Source organism: Mauremys reevesii, linkage group 6 (assembly GCF_016161935.1).
Source record: "Mauremys reevesii isolate NIE-2019 linkage group 6, ASM1616193v1, whole genome shotgun sequence".
NCBI lineage: Eukaryota > Metazoa > Chordata > Testudines > Geoemydidae > Mauremys > Mauremys reevesii.
In genome coordinates, this window is record NC_052628.1 from 21,552,057 (window position 1) to 21,574,491 (window position 22,435).

The window sequence follows — 22,435 nt, forward strand, 5'->3', positions numbered from 1 at the left end:
AAAGCAAATATAGAAGAAAGAGATGTAGCTATTAGAAGCACTTCTGCATTCAGCATGACCACAATACTTATTAGTGCTTGAGAAAGCGCATTGTGCTACTGGTTTTAATCCGAATTACTAAAAGTCAGATGCTGAAAATAGCAAGTCTATGGGCCAAATCCTAAAAGATGCTGAGCACCCAAGTCTCCCATCCAAGTCAGTGGGACTCAGCACATCTCAGGATATGGTCCTATGTTTTTGTTATGATGCCTAGAAGCCTCAGGTTTGAGATAGATAGATAGATAGATAGATTTTATGCATGACAGATGCATTGACATATCTAGTTCTGAAATTCCCATTTTGAAAATGATGACTAAATAATATTCATCATTCATTTATAGTCACACTCACAATGTGCTAGGCACAGAGGTACCAGCACTGTCCCAAAGAGCTAGCAGCCCATTGCACTTTAAAGTATGTGAAATAAAATCTATTAGTTTATGGAAACAAACAATCTTGGCAAAAGCATTGTTACAGATGTTGTAGCTGTTTACTTTTCTAAAACAAAAAACAAAAAAGCACCACAAGTAAAATATAACCAAGAACATCTCATCCTCGTGAATTCTCAGCAAACTTCCAGCATGCAATACATTATCCTCCAAGATAACTGGGGCTTATGCATTTTTTTGCCCTAACTGGATAAATGTCATTTACAATTTAATATTGTAACGAGAATTAGGGTTAGGTTGATTCCGCTGAAAGTGATGACAGCAGAGTTTTGGATTAGAAAGGCAATGGAAATAGTGTCTGGAAAGCAAAAGAAGAGTCTTGAGATAAAATATCACCTTTGCTTTCTCTGGCTGAAAACTTCAAAAAAATCTATGTAGTCAAATTAACTGGGAAGCAATGCAACATGCTCTTCAGGGACTCTGGGAACTAAGAACTGAACATGGTCTCAGGGGGCATATCAGTAAAGTGCTGCCCTTTGTGGAGCAGTTCAGTTCTAACTTATTTGCAATAACTTTTATCCTTTAAGAATGTGTAAAATGATACAGTCTATAAAAATTGGACTCTGCCAGCACCAACAGCATTCAATAGAATAAAAAGATGACTTTTTTTAGAATGTGATCTTCAGTCAGCATCACAATTAGCTAGCTTATAGGCATACATGTATTTCTGCCTTATGTTTGAATTATCTTTTTGTTATAAAGTTTAGAGTATCCTTTTCATGGCAGAATTCAACACCTGCAATACTATACTGACTACAGATATTTTTAGCTGCCAGACAATTATGAGATAAGAAAATGGACAATATTCCATAGTTGTACAATCATTATATCCTCTTTCAAAAGCCTGCATGGATTTATTCTAGGGAAATACTGGCTAATCTGATGGATATTGTTAGTACTTAAGAGCCTGATAACTTTCAAAATCATCACTCTCTTCATACTACCATAGTGACGCCTCTTGCTTCTCCATCTCAGGCTAGAGGTCAAAGCCTGCACCACATTGGTACCACTTGCTATTACTGATCAGTGGTAAAGTCTGATAGGGATGACAGCCTCCTCTGCAAGGTAGGATGAGTGAGGTGATGCAGCACGGGACAGATGTTCTCTAAATGGAAAAGCAGAGCCCAGAAATGGGGAAGCTAACCCGCTATTCAGACTTATTCTCATTGCCTAGGGCCAAATGCTACACCAGAATGGGGGTAAATGGGAGACCTGAGAGAGGTTGCGATGAGGGGCTCTTCTTCCCCTCACAATCCTGAAGGTTGGCAAGAGATGACTGTATACCACTTCCACTGCTACAGTGTTGCAAAGTCTAACAATATTAGGTCATTTACTTGGAGCCCCAGCTCCTGGAGACAAGTGATTACATGGGAATTACAGCATTAATTAAAAAAATAATAATAAAAGGATATCCTAGCTAAAGCTTTCTCCATCCTGTGAAAAATGCTGAAAGTTTGAAAAACAAAATTCTTCCCACATCAGGATGAAATGTCCAAATTTCAAACGTTTCCACAAAATAAAATTCTGAAAATAAATTCATTTTGTTTTGATAAATTAAAAATGTTTCATTTCAATTTCAGTCCTTTCTATTTTTTTAATTTAATATCAAATAAATTTCAAAACAAAAAAAAACCTTTTCATTCCCCAAAAATGTCAAACAAGACATTTTTAAATGGATTTTTTCAATTTTGTTTCTAAACAAAATGTTGCCAAAATCTGTGCAATGTTATGAAAAAGTTCCATTTTTTCAAAATGGCATTTCCTTACAGAAAACAGTGAAAATACTCACGTAGTGGACAAAAGTTTGAAAACATGACCCAAATGAGCCCTAAAGACTCAGAAACCGGAAGGCAAGCAAAAAGAACCCAAAAGTTACTTTTAAAAAAAATCTCCTATTTTAAAGCCAATCTCATTACCTTTTCAGCTGGATTCACTGTGATTTTTAAAGCGTGTAGTAGGCAATACTATTACTACAGACATGGACTGTGACGCCGCTTATATCCAGGAAAAGTCTTGCCCCACTGCACACAGAGCAGAACGACATTGCTATTGCTACATTTGGGACCCTTTGAGTGTGGGAGAATTTTACAAATTGGAGGATTAGGCCAAAAGATTCTGACGAGGTTCAACTAGGACAAGTGCAGACTCCTGCACTTAGGACGGAAGAATCCCATTCACTGTTACAGACTACGGACCGAATGGCTAGGCAGCAGTTCTGCAGAAAAGGACCTGGGGATTACAGTGGATAAGAAGCTGGATATGAGTCAACAGTGTGCCCTTGTTGCCAAGAAGGCTAACAGCATATTGGGCTGCTTTAGTAGGAGCACTGCCAGCAGATCAAGGGAAGTGATTATTCCCCTTTATTCAGCACTGGTGAGGTCACATCTGGAGTATTGCTTCCAGTTTTGGGCCCCCCGTTACAGAAAGGATGTGGACAAATTGGAGAGAGTCCAGCAGAGGGCAACAAAAATGATTAGGGAATTGGGGCAAATGACTTATGAGGAGAGGCTGAGGGAACTGGCTTATTTAGTCTGCAGAAGAGAAGAGTGAGGGGGGATTTGATAGCAGCCTTCAACTACCTGAACAGGGGTTCCAAAGAGGATGGAGCTAGGCTGTTCTCAGTGGTGGTAGATGACTGAACAAGGAACAATGGTCTCAAGTTGCAGTGGGGGAGGTCTAGGCTGGATATTAGGAAAAACTATTTCACTAGGAGGGGGATGAAGCACTGGAATGGGTTACCTAGGGAGTTGGTGGACTCTCCATCCTTAGAGGTTTTTAAGGCCCAGCTTGACAAAACCCTGGCTGGGATGATTTAGTTGGGATTGGTCTTGCTTTGAGCAGGGGGTTGGACTAGATGACCTCCTGAGGTCTCTTCCAACCCAAACCTTCTATGATTCTACCTTCAGGGAGGGCAAAAACACCTCAGTACATGGACCTCACACTGCTCATTCTGCTCCTTCAGTCTTCAAACTCTTCAGTGTCAGAGGTTGCTCTCTCAATAAGGTTGTCTCATGATCTGAAAACTCTGCCTCTGAAACACTGACACTTTAAATCCCATTCAGCAGCCTTCCTTTTCTCCACTGCTTATTACCATCTCTCTGTAAAAGGTTTTGTGGTACTGTGTGTTAAGGAATTGTATGCAATAATGGGCTCTATTGTACCTTTAAAAGGCAAAGCCATGGGGATGCGGAGAAGGAAGACAGGAGATTCAGCAGTGGGCTGGAGCAGGGACCAGTGAAGAAAAAAAGACTGAGTCATGGCACCATCCAACCCTTTCTAGAGTGTGAGATGATATACTAACACTCTCTGGGGACAGAAGTGACTGGGCCGTGACTTCCCTTTGGCTGGTCATCTACATTGGTATATTCTGTAATCCCAGATGTTGTTATGGGTTCATAGATTCATCGATTCCAAGGCCGGAAGGGATGATTGTGTCATCTAGTCTGGCCTTCTGCATAACGCAGGCCGGAGAACTTCCCCAAAATAATTCCTAGAGCAGATCTTTTAGGAAAAACATCCAATCTTGATTTTAAAATGGTTAGTGATGGAGACTCCACCACACCCCCTAGTAAATTGTTCCAATGGTTAATTACTCTCACTATATATTTACACGTTATTTCCAGTCTGCATTTGTTTAGCTTCAACTTCCAGCCACTGGATCATGTTAAACCTCTCTCTGCTAAATCGAAGAGCCCATTATTAAATATTTGCTCCCTGTGTAAATATTTATCAACTATAATCAAGTCATCCCTTAATCTTCTGTGTATTAAGCTAAATAGATTGAGGTCTTTGAGTTTGTCATTATAAGGCACGTTTTCTTACCCTGTAGTCATTCTCCTTGCTCTTCTCTGAACCCTCTCCAAATAAACATCCTTCTTGAATTGTGAGCACCAAAACTGGGCACAGTAATCCAGTAGTGGTCACATCAGTATCAAATAGAGACATAAAATAACCTCTTTGCTCCTACTCAAGATCCCCTTGTTTATGCATCCCAGGATCTACAGCTTTTCTAGCCACAGAGTCACACAGGGAACTTATGATAAGTTGATTATCCATCACAACCCCCAAATCTTTTTTAATCATTGCTTCCCAGCATAGAATCCCCCATCCTATAAATATGGCCTACATTCTTTGTTCCTAGATGTACACATTTACATTTATCCATATTCAAACACACATTGTTTGCTTGCCACAGGCACCGACTTTCCAAATTGCCGGGGGGGGGGGGGAGGGAGGGAGGGAGGGCGGGCGCCATCCCTGGCTCTGCCCGAAGACCTGCCCCAATTCCACTCCTTCCCCAAGTCCCCACCCAGTTCTGCCCCCTTCCCATAGCACGCTGTGTCCTCGCTCCTCCCCCGTCCTGCATGCCATGAAACAGCTGATTGTAGCAGGCAGGAGGCACTGATCTGTGGGGCCCGCCAACAGGCTGGAGGCGCTGGTGGGGGGTGGGGATGAGCTGATAAGGGGGTAGCACCCACCATTTTTTCCCCGTTGGTGCTCTAGCCCCAGACCACCCACAGAGTCAGCGCCTATGTTGCTTGCTCCCAGTTTACCTATTAATCCAAATCTCTCTCAATCAGTAGTTATTTTCTTCATTATTTATCACTCCCCCAATTTTTGTGGCATCTGCAAACTTTATCAGTGATGATTTTATGTTTTCTTCCAGGTCACTAATAAAAATGTTAAACAGCATAAGGCCAAAACCGTTCCCTGAGGGATCCCACTAGAAACACATCCACTAGTGACAATTCCCCATTTACAGTTAGAGTGGAGGCAGAACCTATGTGCATTGCAAAGCTACATTTTCAAACCACCTATATTTATACTAAATAAAAGGCATTGTGAAAAGAAAAACAATCTGTCACCAAAAGAGGTTTTTAAAAACTCCCCTTTGTCTTCTATCATTTATGGATTTCTTTAATGCCTTTCACTAGCACCAAAGTGCTTTCACTGTATCGCATGCTCCCTTTATGTAATAGCAGATCACTTAGCACACACACACACACCAATGTAGCTACCTCTGGAAGTGGCTGTGTAGAGGAGGTAAGTGCCTCTCATAGGCTAAACATCTTGTCTGAGAGAGACTAGATTATTCAGAGGACATTGGTAATTAGATATTCGTTTACTTGCTGTTTATGTCTTTGTCAAAGGCTCCGGATACATTTATATACGTTAAAACAATTCTAGTTTTGACAATTTCTTGCAGACAAGTGGATATAAAAAGGACATTCCTCAAATTTACAAACATATAATAAAAAGTGGAAACTCAGAGACAGTATCTCTGATCAATAACTACAGAAAGGCCATCCTTAAAGACATAACATCCTTCCCATCAACTTATCTCAGGCAAAGGCCTAAGTAAATAGATGGATTTATGAACCATACCCCAAAGGTTAAACTCTTTCAGATCAACAGAGAAAGTGAGTTCCACATTCTAAGACCGCTCCATTGAGAACATCTGGCCAGCACGCCCCAAACATTCAAATCTAGGGGCTGCTAGCTAGGGCATGTTGGCTAATTTTAAATGCAGCCCTAGTTAGTGCATGGCAAGAGGAAGTGTCAGTTATGCAAATCATGCAGGGTTTCATAGATCAATATTATTCCCTTGAATTGCACCCCTGTGGAACATGAAACCATTCACTTCTAAGACATATGCTATAGCCTGGCACAGATGAAACCCAGCAATGATTGAAAGCCATAATTATATGATGGTGTTTTCAGTGGGTTCATAATAGACAAGTATCTATCTAAAAAAAAAAGTTTGTCACTATTGGTCCCTTTGTTGGTAGTCACTGCAGAGAGGTCAACTATGAAATGGGCCCAAGAATTGAATTATCCCTTTACCCCAGTAGGTTGTTCACTCGAGGTTAAGATTAAGACAAATGCTACCAGAGCGATGTGGTTGGAAGCCTATACTCCTACTTCCCAAGCTGCACCTTTCTGTGGCTGGAGAGCTGCTATAATTTAGAAAATGTTACTAGTACACAGGGGGTTGGTTACCTGTTATACTCCCTAATTCAACGTCACCGGAGCAAGTGCTGAATACGCTGCATCCCATTCACTCCACAGAGCGACTTCCCTGAGTCTAAGCGCTAAGCAGACACAGCTGCTGAAAGACTTTGCAAGGAAACACAACAGAGCCAATCAAACGTTAAATATTTCTTTCTGGCTGACTTTAGATACAACTTTTATAAACAACATGCAACCGTTAAACCAGCTATTCATCTTCTCGATAGGACTGTCATGAATGTTTACATGTGTAGTACTATCAGCGCCCCATAGCCTACAAACTCCAAATACACACTCTTACACACACACAAAATACACACTCTCACTGTCACCACACACTCGCTGATCACAACAGTCACACAAGTACCATAACACCGCATCCATCATAACACACATGAAGAGACTGTCAAGCATTCTCATAGGATTGAGCCAGGTCTGGGAACTTCACTACACAATATCTGGTGCCACACCAGCAACTGTGGCCACTCTGCCTGGCACAACAGTCCTCAGGAGGCTGTGTGTGTTTGATGACAACACTCACTACCACAATACAACAATCACACAAGTGCCATAACACACCATTCACAACACACAAAGACAAGCACACACTATCACAACACAGTAACCACACAATACAAGACACAAGTGTCACACACACAAGAAGATAGTCATACATTCTCATACCAACAAGCACACACCAGCTATCACAACACAATGCACTTCCTCACAAACACAGGCAGTGGCAGTCTCATTCTGGTAACAAGTACACACACACTCATAACACAGTGACCATACCACACAAGACACCGGTGGCACACACTCAGGAGGTGGCAGTCCCACATGCTGGTACCACACACACACACACACACACACACACACACACACAGAGGCAGCAGTCCCGGTAACACACACACGGGGGCAGTCCCGGTAACACACACAAGGAGGCGGCAGTCCCACGTGCTGGTAATACACACACATACTGTGCTGGTAACAGCGCACAGAGGAGAAGGAGGTAGCAGCCCTGGTAACACACACACACAGAGAAGGGGGCAATCCCGGTAACACACACACACACAGGCAGTCCCACGTGCTGGTAACACATATACACACACATACACAGGCGGCAGTCCCGGTAACACACACACACAGGCGGCAGTCCCCACGTGCTGGTAACACACACACACAGAAGGGGGCAGCAGTCCCGGTAACACACACACACACACACGGCAATCCCACGTGCTGGTAACACACACACACACAGAGAAGGGGGCAGCAGTCCCGGTAACACACACACACACACAGGCGGCAGTCCCACGTACTGGTAACACGCACAGAAGGGGACAGTCCCGGTAACACACACACACACAGGCGGCAGTCCTACGTGCTGGTAACACACACACACAGAAAAGGGGGCAGTCACGGTAACACACACACACACACACAGGCGGCAGTCCCACGTGCTGGTAACACACACACAGAAAAGGGGGCAGCAATCCCGGTAACACACACACACACACAGAGAGAAGGGGGCAGCAGTCCCGGTAACACACACACACACAGAAGGGGACAGTCCCGGTAACACACACACACACACACACACAGGCGGCAGTCCCACGTGCTGGTAACACACACACAGAGAAGGGGCCAGCAATCCCGGTAATACACACACACACAGAAGGGGGCAGCAGTCCCGGTAACACACACACACACACAGAGAAGGGGGCAGTCACGGTAACACACACACAGGCGGCAGTCCCACGTGCTGGTAACACACACAGAGAGAAGGGGGCAGCAGTCCCGATAACACACCCACACACACACAGAAGGGGGCAGCAGTCCCGGTAACACACACACACACACACACACAGAGAAGGGGGCAGCAGTCCCGGTAACACACACACACACACACACACACACACACACACACACACACACACACAGAAGGGGGCAGCAGTCCCGGTAACACACACACGCCGGCCCCGGCCCCGGCCCCGCCTCGCTCACCTGAAGCAGGTGGCCAGCTCGCCGCCGGGTTTCAGACACGGGTACCGGCTGGTGGCGACCTTGTTCTCGGAACAAACCTCCCTGCGGGAGAAGCCGGAGAGAAGAGGCGGCTTTAGCCAGAGCCCCAGGGGGGCGGGCGGGGACTGCCAGGTGCGGCGCGGGCTGGGAGCCGGCCCCGGTGGGGCGAAGCGGGGGACCCACCTGTCGCGCTCCTCGGGCTCCTCCCGGTAGGTCCAGGTGTGCCCCAGAGCCAGGAGCAGGAGCAGGGCAGCCAGGCTCCGGGGCAGCAGCCGCCGCCGCCCAGCCCCTCCCGGGCCGCCCTGCAGCACCATCGGGCGGGCTCTGCTTCCGCGGCTCCCTCGGCCTCCTAGGAGAGCAGCGCCGCAGCCCCTGCCTGCCCCGCCTGCGAGGAGGAGAGCGGCCCCCTGCGGCGGCACAGCAGCGGCCAGATGTTAGCGCGGGGGCGGCCTGGAGAGGGGCGGCCGCTGCAGCCAGATGCTCCACAGGGGGCAGGCAGCGGTACCCGGGGGCGGCGGGGTCCTAGCCAGAGGCACGGGCAGTGGGGACAGAGGTAGCCAGATGTTGCAGCGGGAGCAGGCAAGGTAGCTAGGGGGGCTCGGGAACCAGGCAGACGCTGCAGTAGCCAGATGTGGGGGGCAGGCAAGGTAGCTAGGGGAGCTCGGGAACCAGGCAGACGCTGGGGTAGACAGATGTTGGGGGGGCAGGCAGGGGTAGCTAGGGGGCTCGGGGATGAGGCAGGCGCCGGGGTAGCCAGATGTTGGGGGGGACAGGCAGGGGTAGTTAGGGGAGTTCGGGAACCAGGCAGACGCTGGGGTAGCCAGATGTTGCGCGGGGGGGGTGGGGGCAGGCAGGGGTAGCTAGAGGAGCTCGGGAACCAGACAGACGCTGGGGTAGCCAGATGTGGGGGGGGCAGGCCGGGGTAGCTAGGGAACCAGGCAGACGCTGGGGTAGCCAGATGTTGCACCGGGGTGGGGAGAGGCAGGGGTAGCTAGGGGCTTCAGTAAGAGGTGGGACTGGACGCGGGAGAGACGTTCCCTGGAGCCCGTGTCCCTTTCCGCAGGCAAGTGCGGAGGCAAGCCGCGGTGTAGCTGAGTGGCTGTCGGGGAGGAGGGGGGTGTATTTATGGGGTGGGGGGGGTCAGTTTCCTAGCGTAGGGATCTCCCCGTCTGCCGTTCTTACGCTCCTGTGTTACGCGCGGGGAAATCGCCCTCGCCGTTGTCGGTTTTTACTGACTCGCGATCCGGACTTAGCCCTGTTCTCTTTTCTGCCCCGCGATCCTACCGCCGAAGGGAAAGAACGAAACACGTGGGGCAGAGGGGAGGGCGGGGGCGAGAGAGGTCCGAGAAACCCAAAGACTCGGACAGGAAAACCCAACAATCTAAAGCCGCCCTAGGCGGTAGGAATGATGAGAGGCTGAGTGTCGGCACATGGCTGCCTTCCAGATCCAGCCTTATCTTACATGTCTCTCTCACAAGGCCAACGTAGACACAGGAGCTCCGCTACAAGTGTTGTTTACCTTTGTGCACAGTTACCCCTTCCACACCATTCACACAGGGGAGATCAACTGATAAAATAATGCATCAGCTGGGGCCCCCTGCACCATGTCATCCTGTTTTTATAGTTAAAAACCCTTTAGGAGCAAACACAATAGAGGAAATAACCCCCCCCAAATGAACCTACCTTTGTAAATTGGGAGGAGAGCTGAGAAACATTAAATCACCAAATGGGCTTTGATAGGAGGGGACCTGTCTACAACCATGAAAAGCTTTTGGACAAAAGCTAGTGCTTACAACTACAGTCCTTTCACCTGTAGTGCTGGAAACCATTTACAGAAGTAGTATTATAACCCCAGTTTACAGCTGGAGAAACTGAGGAACAGAGTTTAAAGACCAGAGTGTGACCCCCTTACTCCCACCACTAACCCTGCTGACCTCACTGGGATGAATAAGGCCATAATGTGAATAAATTGTCCAATACCACAAAGACAAACTGGAACAACTTAATTTTAGGGCCTTTCAGAAGTTTCCCTTGAACTGCCAACCAGATTCTGCTTTGCTGTAATAACCTCAGCAGTAAATAGTTTTGTTCTCTTACACTAGCAAAACTGCTTTTCTGTTTTGGGGATATTTGATGGTCCCATCTCACAATTATAATAACCTGCTTCTGTATCTTACTAAAGCATATATGGTCCTTACTGGGAGTTAAGTGTTTCTTCCATTCTCATTCTTTATGTACAAAATAAGGAGTAGGCAGAGACAGAGCCCACACCTACTGCACTGAAGTCAATGAGTATTAGGGGTGTTCCTGGCAGGGGTAAGCCCTAAACTTCTCATTCAGTCTCACTTAAATTCTGAGATAACAGGGAACAAAAGACAGGAACCTGGTGTTTGGATCTCGGGGCTTTGTAAGCACCTGTCTCTGTATAATGTTCCTTCCCCTTCCCAAGGTGGATAGTATCCAATAACAGAGTTTGAAAGGAAGAGAAGCTTGTACTGCTACAACCCATACTCTGCCTATGTATGCAGTAACAACAGAACTATTTTCTAGTGATGCTAATCCAGCATTTTTCCACAAGAAGTAAAATTCTACCCCCTAAATTTTGATATTTTTTTTTATTTAAAGTGATGGACACAAATGGGAGGACTTTGCCACATCCCCTCTACTCAGAACACCACACTTCAGAGAAGTTCCAAATTTCACATCTTGGGAACATCTCTGATTTTATTTTTTTCTATAAAGATAGGCTAAGTGGGATGTATAGATTTTTGTAAGTCATTACGGTAACTTTTGTAATATGTAGGCACTGTAATTCAGTACCTGTGCTATGGTGGTGGTTTTATGTTTATCACCCATTTATGTAAGAAAGTTTGTCCTATCAACAATATTGTTTATCTTTAGTAAAAACTAGCAACAAAGGCTGTTCTGGCAAAGGCTTACACTTGCTTCCATTTGACATGGGAGTAGTCCCACTGACTTTAAGAAAAACTACATACATATGAAGCTAAGCACGTATATTACATCTTTGCAAGATCAGGGCCTAAAAAAAAAAAAAATACAGTATAAGCAAGATTTTAGTTATCGCCATGATACACAAAACTAAACAAGTTTAAGTAAGTTTAGATAATATCCAAACACAGGCCTTTTTGTTTTTCCAATTAGTAATTTTATTACCAGCTAACACATAAAAGATGTTGTTTGATCTCTTTGCTGTGTCTCATTTTTAAATGGACGTGCAGCCAAGCCCATTAGGAGCACAAGGGTTACATTTTTAAAAGTGTTGAAGTGTGCCATTGGTTAAGAAAACACTGAAGTCCTCCGATTGCCCCAGGCAGGAATAATCTGGAGGTTGTTTGTTTTTTTAATTCAATAAATAGGCATAAAGTGCTGTTTGGTGTGAGGGATGCTTGTCCTTGCATCGAGGCAAACTTTGTTTTGTTTTGACTTGCACAACTCAAGTATGTATAAAGTTAATAACGCTGTGTATGAAATTTTGGAGCAGTCTCAAAAGGAGATGAGGAATTCAGCATAAATCGTGGTGCATAATAACAATTTTCTTGATGTTGTTTATGCAGGAATGCAAACATTATTGTTGCCCGATGTGTTTTTACAAATAATATTGATTAAATAATATACAAATTCATGTTTTTTCTTGGATTTCGCAAGTAGTTTGAGTATTTCATAAACTGCACATTAATAAAGAATCTTTCGTATGCCCACATCTGGAGCAGGAGGGCACAACCATCTAGAACATTACACCACAGCAGGGTTCAGTGAAATGTGCAAAGACACCATGGCAAGCCCTGACTCATCCAAAATACATCTCTGAAGAGATCACAAGGCCTTGAGTTAATATACTATTATGCTAGCGCCTAAAAGCTTCAGTAAGAGCTCCATTGTGCTGGGTACTGCCCCTAAAAATTTGAAATAATAACAGGTGATTATGATCTATAAAGATGACTTTAAAGTATTCCTTCCTCTGCACAAAAAGGATGCCTCCCGCCCCCACACATACCTTAGGAAAAGCAAAACTTCCAACAAGTCTGGTCTTCCTTGGTTTTGCTAGGAGTCTTGTTGGAAGTTTCAGAGATGTGCATTGTGCATTTTCTTAGCTGTTTATTGAAAAAAAAGAGTGAGTGCGCTGATATTTAACAGAGACATCTTGTCAAACGTCTCCCATGTGTGTGAATTAAAAAGATGTTAAATAAAGAACAAAATTTTAAACAGTCTGAATAAAAACCACCACCGCTCTCACCTGCATTTCATTTGTGCCATGTATCTTTGTGGTCATAATCCTCTGTAATCCAGTTATCATTAAATCCTTCTAGTGAAATCAGGGCAGAACAGACCTGATGTTTAAACAAACAGGAAAAAGTTTTTTGAAGCCATTTCTCAGGTCTTCCTTCTATATCAAAGAATCCATTAGAGGTACACAAGCCATTTTTTCCCTTTTGCGTATTACTCTAAACTTCATGATGTTGAACTAACCTATCTCAGAAGATGAAGGCATAAACTGAACTTGTTCAGATTTGAACATGTGGTTCCAAGGAGTATTCCAGGGCCTGAAGTTTATAAATACAAGTTATCCCTCTGTTGGGTAACTTGGGAATGACCATGCTATTTCAGACTAATAGCCCATCTAGTACAGCAGCCCATCTCTGAGAGCAGCCAGGACCAGATGCTAGAGAAAAAGGTGCAAAAAATCCTTCTTCTCTAGTGAATAATTATGCAATAACTCGTCTATGGAGTGGGGGCAAGCAGTTCTTCCTAATCAGTTAGTGGCTGACAGAGAGGGGCGTAATAAGTAGAGGACTCGTGGAACGGGGAAGAGAAAGGCAGAGTAAAGAAGACTGGAGAAGAACTGGCAGGGATAACGACATGGGATTAAAAAAAAAAGAGAGAGAGAATGGTTGGGAGGATAAGCAGAAGAGCAGCAAAAGGAAGGATAGAGAGATGAAAAACAGAAGGGAGGAGTGTGTGGGGGGAGAGAAAGAGAAAGAAGCAATGCGGGAAATAGGAGAAAAACTGAGGAAAGAAAAGCAAAGCGGTGAGTGAGACTGACATGGGTGGCCACATTCAGCCCTGGTGGAAGCAGATGTGAATTCGTTGCATTCAGAGAGGGCAGGAAAAGGAAGTGAGACAGAAGGAAGTGGGGAACAACTGGGAGGGGATGACAGAGCAGAAGGGAGGTGGGGAAAGAAGCTAAAAAGTTAGTGCAAAGAGAGTGATATAGAGGGGTGGTGGTAAGAGATCAGAGCTACAAAAAGAGAACAGAAAGCAGAGAGGGGAGTACTTCTGGCAGGGAATGGTAGTTACCCAACCCATCTATTTACTTCATCTTTCTCACACACCCAGACAACAAGCTCTTTGGGGAAAGAACTTTTTCTTCTTTTACTTTGCCTTGTACAATGGGATGCAGTCCCTGACTACGGGGCCTCTAGCTGCTATTGTACAAATTGATATTTAATAAAAACAAGTAGGCAGAGAAGCAGAGTGGGGAAGGCGCCCTTGTCATTATCATTACACCTCTCCCCCGATATAACGTGACCCGATATAACACGAATTCGAATATAACGTGGTGAAGCAGCGCTCCGGGGAGGGGGGGCTGCTCACTCCGGCGGATCAAAGCAAGTTCAATATAACACGGTAAGATTTTTTGGCTCCCGAGGACAGCGTTATATCGGGGTAGAGGTGTATTATGAAGCTTAATCCAACTAGGGGACAAGGAACATTAAACTTTTATCAGACAGACATTTTCATTAGAAATCCTTTAATACAGATTGAAGGTATATTCGATTAGATTTGTGTAGCTTTACCCCATCTGATGGAGTGGTAACTTTGGGAAAAGATACTTCAGAAACAGCTATACAATGGACAGCATCATGCTTTGCCTCTAAAGTCCATCACAGCTACTGAAAGGAAATACACAAGACTGCTTTCTCCCTTACACAAATACTTACAGAGCTCTTCTTAGATTACTAACAAAAACAAATGGATTTTGAAAATGTCCAATAAAACAACAGCACTGCTGACCAAGCAGAAAATAAGTAAACAGTAGCTCTAATCCACCAAAAACATACACAACGACATATATGGCACATGAGAGAACACTAAACAGAGCTGACATTTTCTCTCAGGTTAGTTTTGGGTTTCATTTTGTTCTAAGAGATTAGAGCTGAAGAATGTGAAATCTTTCACGATATTCTGGCTATCACTCACCAATGGCCTCTGAGGTGTGCATGTGCTTCTTGTCAGTCCTGGCCTCTTTGACAAGGCTTTGGTCATCATTCTAAATTTAGGAACAGTAAAACAAAACAGTCCCCTTTGATTTAATCCTTGCAATTATTAGAACAAGGTCTCTGTGAGGAGCTGTGAAGGTTTCAGACCATTCCGTCCAGTTGTATCATTGCTAGAGTAACCATCACTTTGGCGTGTAGTTTTATATCCAAAAGAAAATGCAACCCTGGAGATTCTTGTTCACATGCATGGCACAGAAATGACTGATACATTTTTAATCAGGAAGGAGTTTTTCTGCCACCCATATACTGGCATGGATCTCAGGAGCCTTACTCTGCGTGGTTCCATGAGTAGAGCATAAAACTTGGAATCTAGAAGAGAGCATCAAACCAGGAATTTGGCAGCTTGGCCTTTTTTTGGTTTGCAAATAACTCACAAACCGATTTTGATTTCTGTACGTGAACTCAGCATTCACAGAGCAATACAGATTAAATATCATTAATCAATGTGTTTGAAAACTGCAAGAAAGATGTACTTGTGACTAAGGCATAGGAGGCCTGGATTCAGTCCCCCATTCTGACCTTGGGCAACTCACTTAATCTCTAACATCTGTACCTTTTGTCCTCCTTGTCTATTTAAAACTATGCTTTCCAGGGCCAGAGCTATTTCTATTTGCATCGTATAATAGAGCCCTGCTCTCAGTTGTGGCCTCTAGGTGCTTATGGTAATACTATTAACAGTCCCTTCAAATTCATTATTTGCAGCGTGTGGTCCTGTGGTGTATTTTCTGCTCTTTGATTGGACGACAACCCTTGTAACAGGAGAGCAACACGTCGATTAAGGGGAATGGATACAAATATGTGTTATGTCAGTTGTAAATAAGGCTCATGCATAGTTTATTCTACTGAAGAATTTCTGAGCTAGAAATAGCAATGGCAAGTTAAATGGACTATTGGGAATATGGAAAAAATCTTAGCGATAAGTGATATGAGAATTAGGCTCAAATGTTCACTCAATACAAGACAGGCACTTGAATACTGAAGCATACAACATCTGTGTTCACTTTTCAAAAGTTTGGCTTGCATGGTGTCATGAATCACCTATCTTCTGTGCACGCTATATCAGTGTCTGCTAACCCTCAGTATCACTTTACTTTGTAGGTTTTCATTCAATCGCATTTTAACTTTAAAAACATGCTACCCACTTGTTTTTACATTACATGATGGGAGGCAAATATATAACCTAATCCAAGTTTTTATTGTGAACACTGTAAAGGAGGGCACACCTCAGGACAGATCCAGGGAGTTAGTTATTCATGACTGCAGTGGGGTCTGTTGGGAAGCTAAATACATTCATCCTTAAAGAAGGCTTTTGATAAAAACCTGCCATCCCAGGCAAAATATTTTACACATATCCATTGATTTTCATTTGTGCATCTCCTGGCACAAATAGTCATGAGGCTTAAAAAATTTTTAAAAAGTGAGTAATGATTCTGGGCCCCCAATTTGAGACACCTTAAAAGGGCCTGGTTTTCAGAGGGTAGGTCTTCAGAAAATCTGGGCCCCTTGAAGGTGTCAAGTTACACACCTAGAAATTAGGCACCCAGGACCTAAATACTTTTAAAAATCTGGCCCTTAGGCCTACATTTGCCAAAGTAACTAATAAATGAACAAGATCCTGAAGCTCAGCGGGGGTTGAGGACCCTCAGCAGCTCACAGGTATTTCAGTGTTGGAATGTAAGATGACAAGGTCATGTTCAATGTACAAATTTTAATTTCTTACTTATCCCTGTTTTACCAGGAAAAAGGAGATTAACACACTATTGTGCTGATTTCACTATGTTCTTCCAGAGTTGCATAGTCAAAAACTTGCATCACTAGGGTTGCCAGGCATCCGGTTTTTGACTGGAACACCCGGTTGAAAAGGAACCCTAGTGTCTCCGAGTGGCACTGCTGACCAAGCCGTTAAAAGTCCGATCAGTGGCGCAGCAGGGGCCTAGGGCTAAGGCAAGCTCCCTGCCTGCCCTAGCTCTGCACGGCTCCCAGAAGCAGCCACCCGGTCCCTGCTGCCCCTAGACACATGGACAGCCAGGGAGGCTCTGCGCGCTGCCCTCCACCCCCAGGGCCGGCTCTGCAGCTCCCATTGGTTGGGAACTGCCACCAGTGGGAACTGCGGGGGCTGTGCCTGCAGGTGCAAGGGCAATGTGTAGAGTTTCCCTGGCTGCCCACATGTCTAGGGGCTGTAGGGACCTGGTGGCTGCTTCCTGGGAGCCACAGTAAGCACCACCTGGCCCCCACACCCCAAACCCCTGCCCCAGCCCAGAGTCCCCTCCTGCACCCGAATTCTCTCCCAGGGCCTGCACCCCAACCCCCACCAAACACCCTGCCCCAGCCCCCTCCTGCAACCTAAACTCCTCCCGGAGCCTTCACCCCCCTCCCACACCCCAACCTCTGCCCCAGCCCAGTGAAAGTAGGTGAGGGTGGGGGAGAGCAAGCAACAGAGGGTGGGGGGATGGAGCGAGTGGGGGCAGAGCCTCGGGGAAGGGGTGTTCGGTTTTGTGCAGTTAGAAAGTTGGTGACCATAATCACTACTGAACTCCACTGTGAAAGGCAGCACTAAGCCACACCTAGGTAACCAGCAGCATTATGGCCAGATTGTCGCTTCGAACCACTATCTGTTTCGGGTGGGGGATGCCGAGAAGGGTTGAGAGCCCAAGGAGGAATTCTAGCTGTGCACTCCAGTTTGAGAGGACCACACTCTCCACTGCATGTGAATGGAGAAAGGCCTAGATCCACAGAGGGACTCGCACGTTGCAACAGTGAGCATCACAATGCCTAACTTCTAGGCACCTAGAGAATCACTGGAACAATGGGATCCACAAACCCGGAGTCAGGCACCTAGGCTACCTGTATAATGCATGGGGAGAGACAGGTGCCTAAAAATGGGATTGACACAAGAGCCAGCATGCTAGGCAGGGTTTGGAATTTAGGTGTCTAATTCTCTCTGTGGAGCTGGGCCAGAGTCATCCCAATCATCAGACCTGGCTGCACCTGCCTTCTTTGGCAAGACAGGCACCATAAGAAGTTTCTACATCTATTGACAGAAAGTTAGTTTCCATCTGCACATAAAAATGGACAAAGATTTAACTCAAATGTAACAAGCCTAACCCTGGAGACTTAAAATAAACACAGGGCATTTATACTGAAAATTAGATTTGTTCTAAAAGTTCTAAGCATCTAAAACACGAGGTTATAGTGGCCTTCTGATCTAAACCCTAAATATGCAATATATCCACTAGCAAGGGAATAATAATAATGTTTATCTCCAAACAGTTTAATTACTCCAGACTGCATGCTGCCTTTCCAGCTTAATACAAACTAACCCCTCCCCCATTTGTAGTCTGAATGAGACAGCTGTTCCTGGAGTTTATCCATTCTGATCTTCAGTGAAACACATGCAACTCATCAGAGAGATCGGCCAAATTCTCCCCAATGACTCTAATTTAATGGAGTATGGTACCACAACAACAGCAGACTATGGCCCTAACTCTACAACATGTGACAGCTCAATTACTCCTTATTTATTTACTCTTCACTCTTTGCAAAAACACCGCCAGCACTCAATCAAATGTCAAAGAAAGGGGTCAGAAGGCAAGTGACTTAAACTACCTCTTTTAAACAGTCCCTTCCCATTAAAGCCAGGCTGTTTTTATCAAAAGATAAAAGGCTGTTTTTCCTGTAAGGAGTGACCACTGCAAATAAAAATCAGTTACAAATCATCTGAAAATTAGTTACTATCAAGTTATGATCATGTTCATTCCGGAAAGCTGAATCTTCTGTCACACTGTAGATTCAGTAGCAAACGTTTGTGTACTTAAACACAAGTTATTTACTGTAGCCAATGATCTCTACTTTAGAAAGAAAACAATGCTCCTCCTAGCCAGAATTCCCTGAAATGCACAATTGAGGTTAAGAAAACTTAAAACAGTGGTTTTGGGGATTTGGAGAAATGGAAAACTGGTGAGAGATTTAAAAAAAAAGGAGGAGGGCGTTAACCTGGAAAATGTTGATCTGAAACAATCAATGGTGCATAAGACAATTTCAAAGTTTGAAAATAGGCAGGAAGCAAACAGTGCACGTTGGGAAAAGATGTGTGTCATATCAATATGTGAAGAAAAACACATTTGAAAATTTATCAAAGTACAAGTTAAGATAAATACAAAAGAGAAATCTTACCTTTGAGAAGGACCTTTCCCCTCATAGATGTCAATTTCCATCTGCCATGAGTTCATGATAAAGGGCCATAATCCCCAGTTTGTGATATCCCTATCTGTCCCTGTGGCCTCACAATCAGCCTGTCTTACTGTAAGAGATTATAGGTGCCGTGTGTGAATAAAGCAAAGATGGGTGCATGAAGACCAGTCAGACTCTATGTGTATTGAAACTGGGCTTGATTCCCATCACCTCCAACCCTTCCTAAAATAGTCACCATGGAGTGTACTGTCTTTGTATGTACTAGTCTGATGTTACCTTTTAGCAGCTGCCCCACGGGTGCCATTATCATCATTAATAATCAGCTGAAGGATTTCTCCTTGAGTTCAAGTGGTTGAGGGCTGTGGATCTGGAACTGAAGGACTGTGTTTCTGTTCCTCATTCCCACTATGCGTGCAATTCATGTTATAATTGTTCCTCTTGCCAGCTGAAGTGATTTGTTCAAGAATGGCACCTGAGCTCCTGTGACTTTCATAGGTTTGGGACAAACTTTTGTAGGTCAGAAGGGACCATTAGATTATCTAGTCTGACCTCCTGTTTGTCCATTGGGGGGTAGTGTAACAAACTGCCTCCATTGTAGAGTATGTGATGTTACCCTCTAGCATCAAGCTCACAAAGAGGATACTAAAGGGACCAATTACTATCATCCCTTAGAGTGCTGGCTCGGTGATAGAATTTATGTGCATACTTGGGTCTTACATGATGCAGCAGCAGGTTTTTGTTACAAAGCTTACACACTATTATGACAGGCTAAGCCTAGGAGCCTAGGTGCCTGCCAAGGAATGAGGCTACAGCAGTACCAAGCATCCCCCACCACCCCTTTGCTGGGCAGGGAGAGCAAAAAAAGGGGCATCAGTCAACTGGTCTCGTCAGGTGGCCAGGGCAGACGGAGCAGCTGCTGATAAAACACCTTCTCTCGGTGGCTCCTGCCAAAGAAAGAGTCTGTGGAGATCCAATGGGAATTAAAGCCCTGCCATGCTCAGAAATTCACTCTCGCCAGCTGGCCTGACTTGGGCCATTTCACACACAGCCCACCCACTGCAGAGATGTAATTTAAAGCTCCTTGTAGCCTATGTCAGCGTCACTGATTCTGGCCTACCATGCAGAACAATGGGCAACATTGAGATCCCACCCAGTTACAGACCCCGGGACTCTTCCCTGCCTGCCCACGTTTCCTCAGGCATTTCAGGTAGGGCTAGTTGCAGGTAGAGAGAGAAAACCGGGTTTGTGGGGGGGAGGGGGATTCATTACTATTGGAATTGGATGGTAGCACCTGGCCACGTGTTAGTACTGTAGCCATTGTTATTTTAATTGGTATGACTTTGAAGTTATTGTGATAGTGCTCCGAGGCCTGGTTAGAGATTATTGATTTATCAAAGCTAGCCACCTCTACAAATAACGATCTGTTTGTTGACAACACAGTAGCAGAAATAAAGCGATCCTCTCACTTCGAGAATTGGACCCAGTTCTCGACTACCCCTTACCTCTAACTCTCACTTACACCACAGCAGGAAAGCACGAGGCCATGTCTACACTAACAAGCTTAGAGTGGCGGCTCAGTTGTACTGATGCAGCTGCGCTGCTGTAAGATCGGTCGTGTAGCTGCTCTCTGCGGAGGGGAGAGAGCCTCCTGTCAACATAAAACCACCTCAATGAGTGGCAATAGCTGTCAGTGGGAGAATCTCTCCTGCTGACATAGCGCTGTGCACACTACTACTTATGCTGGCAAAATGTACATCGCTCAGGGATGTGGTTTTTTTCCACACCCCTGAGTGACATAAGTTTTGCTGACAGAAGTGGTACTGTACACATGGTACTATTCCTGTGATTTAGTAGCATTTTACAGCTACTTTGCACTAGTCAAATGCCAGCGTGAGATGCAGGGCGATGGAGAATCAAGCCCAATGGTGCAGGAAGGAGGGTCTAGAACAGTGATTCCCAAACTTTAACAACCTGTGAACCCCTTTCACTAAACTGTCAAGTCTCGCAAACCCCCTCCTAAAAATGAATATTTCTAGGGATTTTCTCCTTTACCTGAGTATAAAGTTATACAAGCACTGATCTTGGAAATATAAGGTTTGTTTTTATGACATGCTTATTACACGCTATTATTTATCATTACAGTATTTTTATTACATTAGGAAAACAGCAACACTCTTCCAAGATCTCACTTTTGTAGCTTGTATCACTTTGAATAAGCCTCTTATAAGACAAGGCTCCAATGTTTCATCAAGGAGTATCAGATGTGAAAAGCATGAAGGTATTTAAGAAGCCAACTCACAGAGTTCCTCCTACACAAGCATTCAGGTCTTGAGCAGTCCAGGCAAACAACACATGTTACAACACAGCTTAAACTTGTTCTTCATAATAATTTTAAAAACAATACAGCTGCCTATTTAGTTTTAAAAACAGCAAAAAATATCCACCTCTTTCCATGTCTTATAAGGAGTTTTGAAGTTTAAATCTCCTCGGTGTGATAGATATGCTTGCTTTGATCTGCTTAGCTCTTGGAAGTTCAGGGGCTCTGGGCTGCTGGCCCCATGCTGCTCAGGGTCCCTAGGGACAGCTGTGTCCACCATTAGGGTTCCCCCCCCCCAAGAACCCCTGTAACATTTCACAAACCCCAGTTTGGGAACCACTGGTCTAGAACTAGGCCACTAGCCTGGGGTTTGAGAAATCTAGATTCAATGTCCTGCTCCTTCACAAACTGTGGGTCACTGGCAAGTCACTTCATCTCTGTGCCACAATCCCCCAGTTATAGAGCGGGAATAATAGCACTTCCCTACATACATAGATACATTAAAGACTTTAAGGTGGTCAGATAGGATGGTAACAGGGACTATAGCAGCAACCCTTTACCCACTCTGGCTTCAGGCTAGCCACTGCCTCATTTTCCCCTTCAATCCCATGGCCAATCACCTACCCACATTTTCCCCTTCTTTCCCAGGAAGGGCTGACTGCCACATCCTGAGTCTTTCAGGCCCTTGTTTTAATAACTGAAACAAACATAACACTTACAATCAGCACAGGCTATGAGAGACCTTTCACCCTTTTCTCCTCCGCTAGGCTAGTCACAGAGACCAACCTCACTACCACAACCCCTTTCAACTAGGGCTTTTCAGCCATTGATAGAGAACACCTGTCCCCGCCATTCTCAGGTGGGTCTGATACATTGAAAAGGGCAAGTTGGCCTGAGGCTCCCTAGTCCTTAAAGGGGCAGGCCCCAGCCTGTTACAGGAGCCATAACTATCTTAGATAGATAGATAGCAATGAACATTTCAACCTGCTATTTAAAGGTCTTTTATTCATTACCTTTGTTAGAATCTTAAAAGAACCACCAAAATGGAGGCACAGAATTTAAACTAAATGGCCTTGCACATGCTACCTGTCCCTTGCAGCCAGCAAACA

General features: G+C 44.8%; 1 protein-coding gene across 3 annotated transcripts in view; it reads right to left on the reverse strand.

Annotated features, from left to right (window-relative positions):
• The window catches only part of CCBE1 (collagen and calcium binding EGF domains 1), a 201,194-nt gene extending 179,006 nt beyond the window's left edge, over positions 1–22,188 (reverse strand). The window contains exons 1-3 of one of the 3 annotated variants that reach the window (XM_039545813.1): positions 22,046–22,157; positions 20,512–20,636; positions 18,992–19,118 (exon numbers count right to left, since the gene is read on the reverse strand). In XM_039545813.1, the coding sequence (XP_039401747.1) occupies positions 18,992–19,047 (56 nt within the window). In that variant the 5' untranslated portion in view covers positions 19,048–19,118; positions 20,512–20,636; positions 22,046–22,157. Of the gene's footprint in view, positions 1–8,501; positions 8,583–8,702; positions 9,018–18,991; positions 19,119–20,511; positions 20,637–22,045 lie in introns of those variants that run through there. The other 2 variants (XM_039545812.1, XM_039545810.1) reach the window with 2 other exon arrangements.
• Positions 22,189–22,435: the final 247 nt, after the last annotated feature.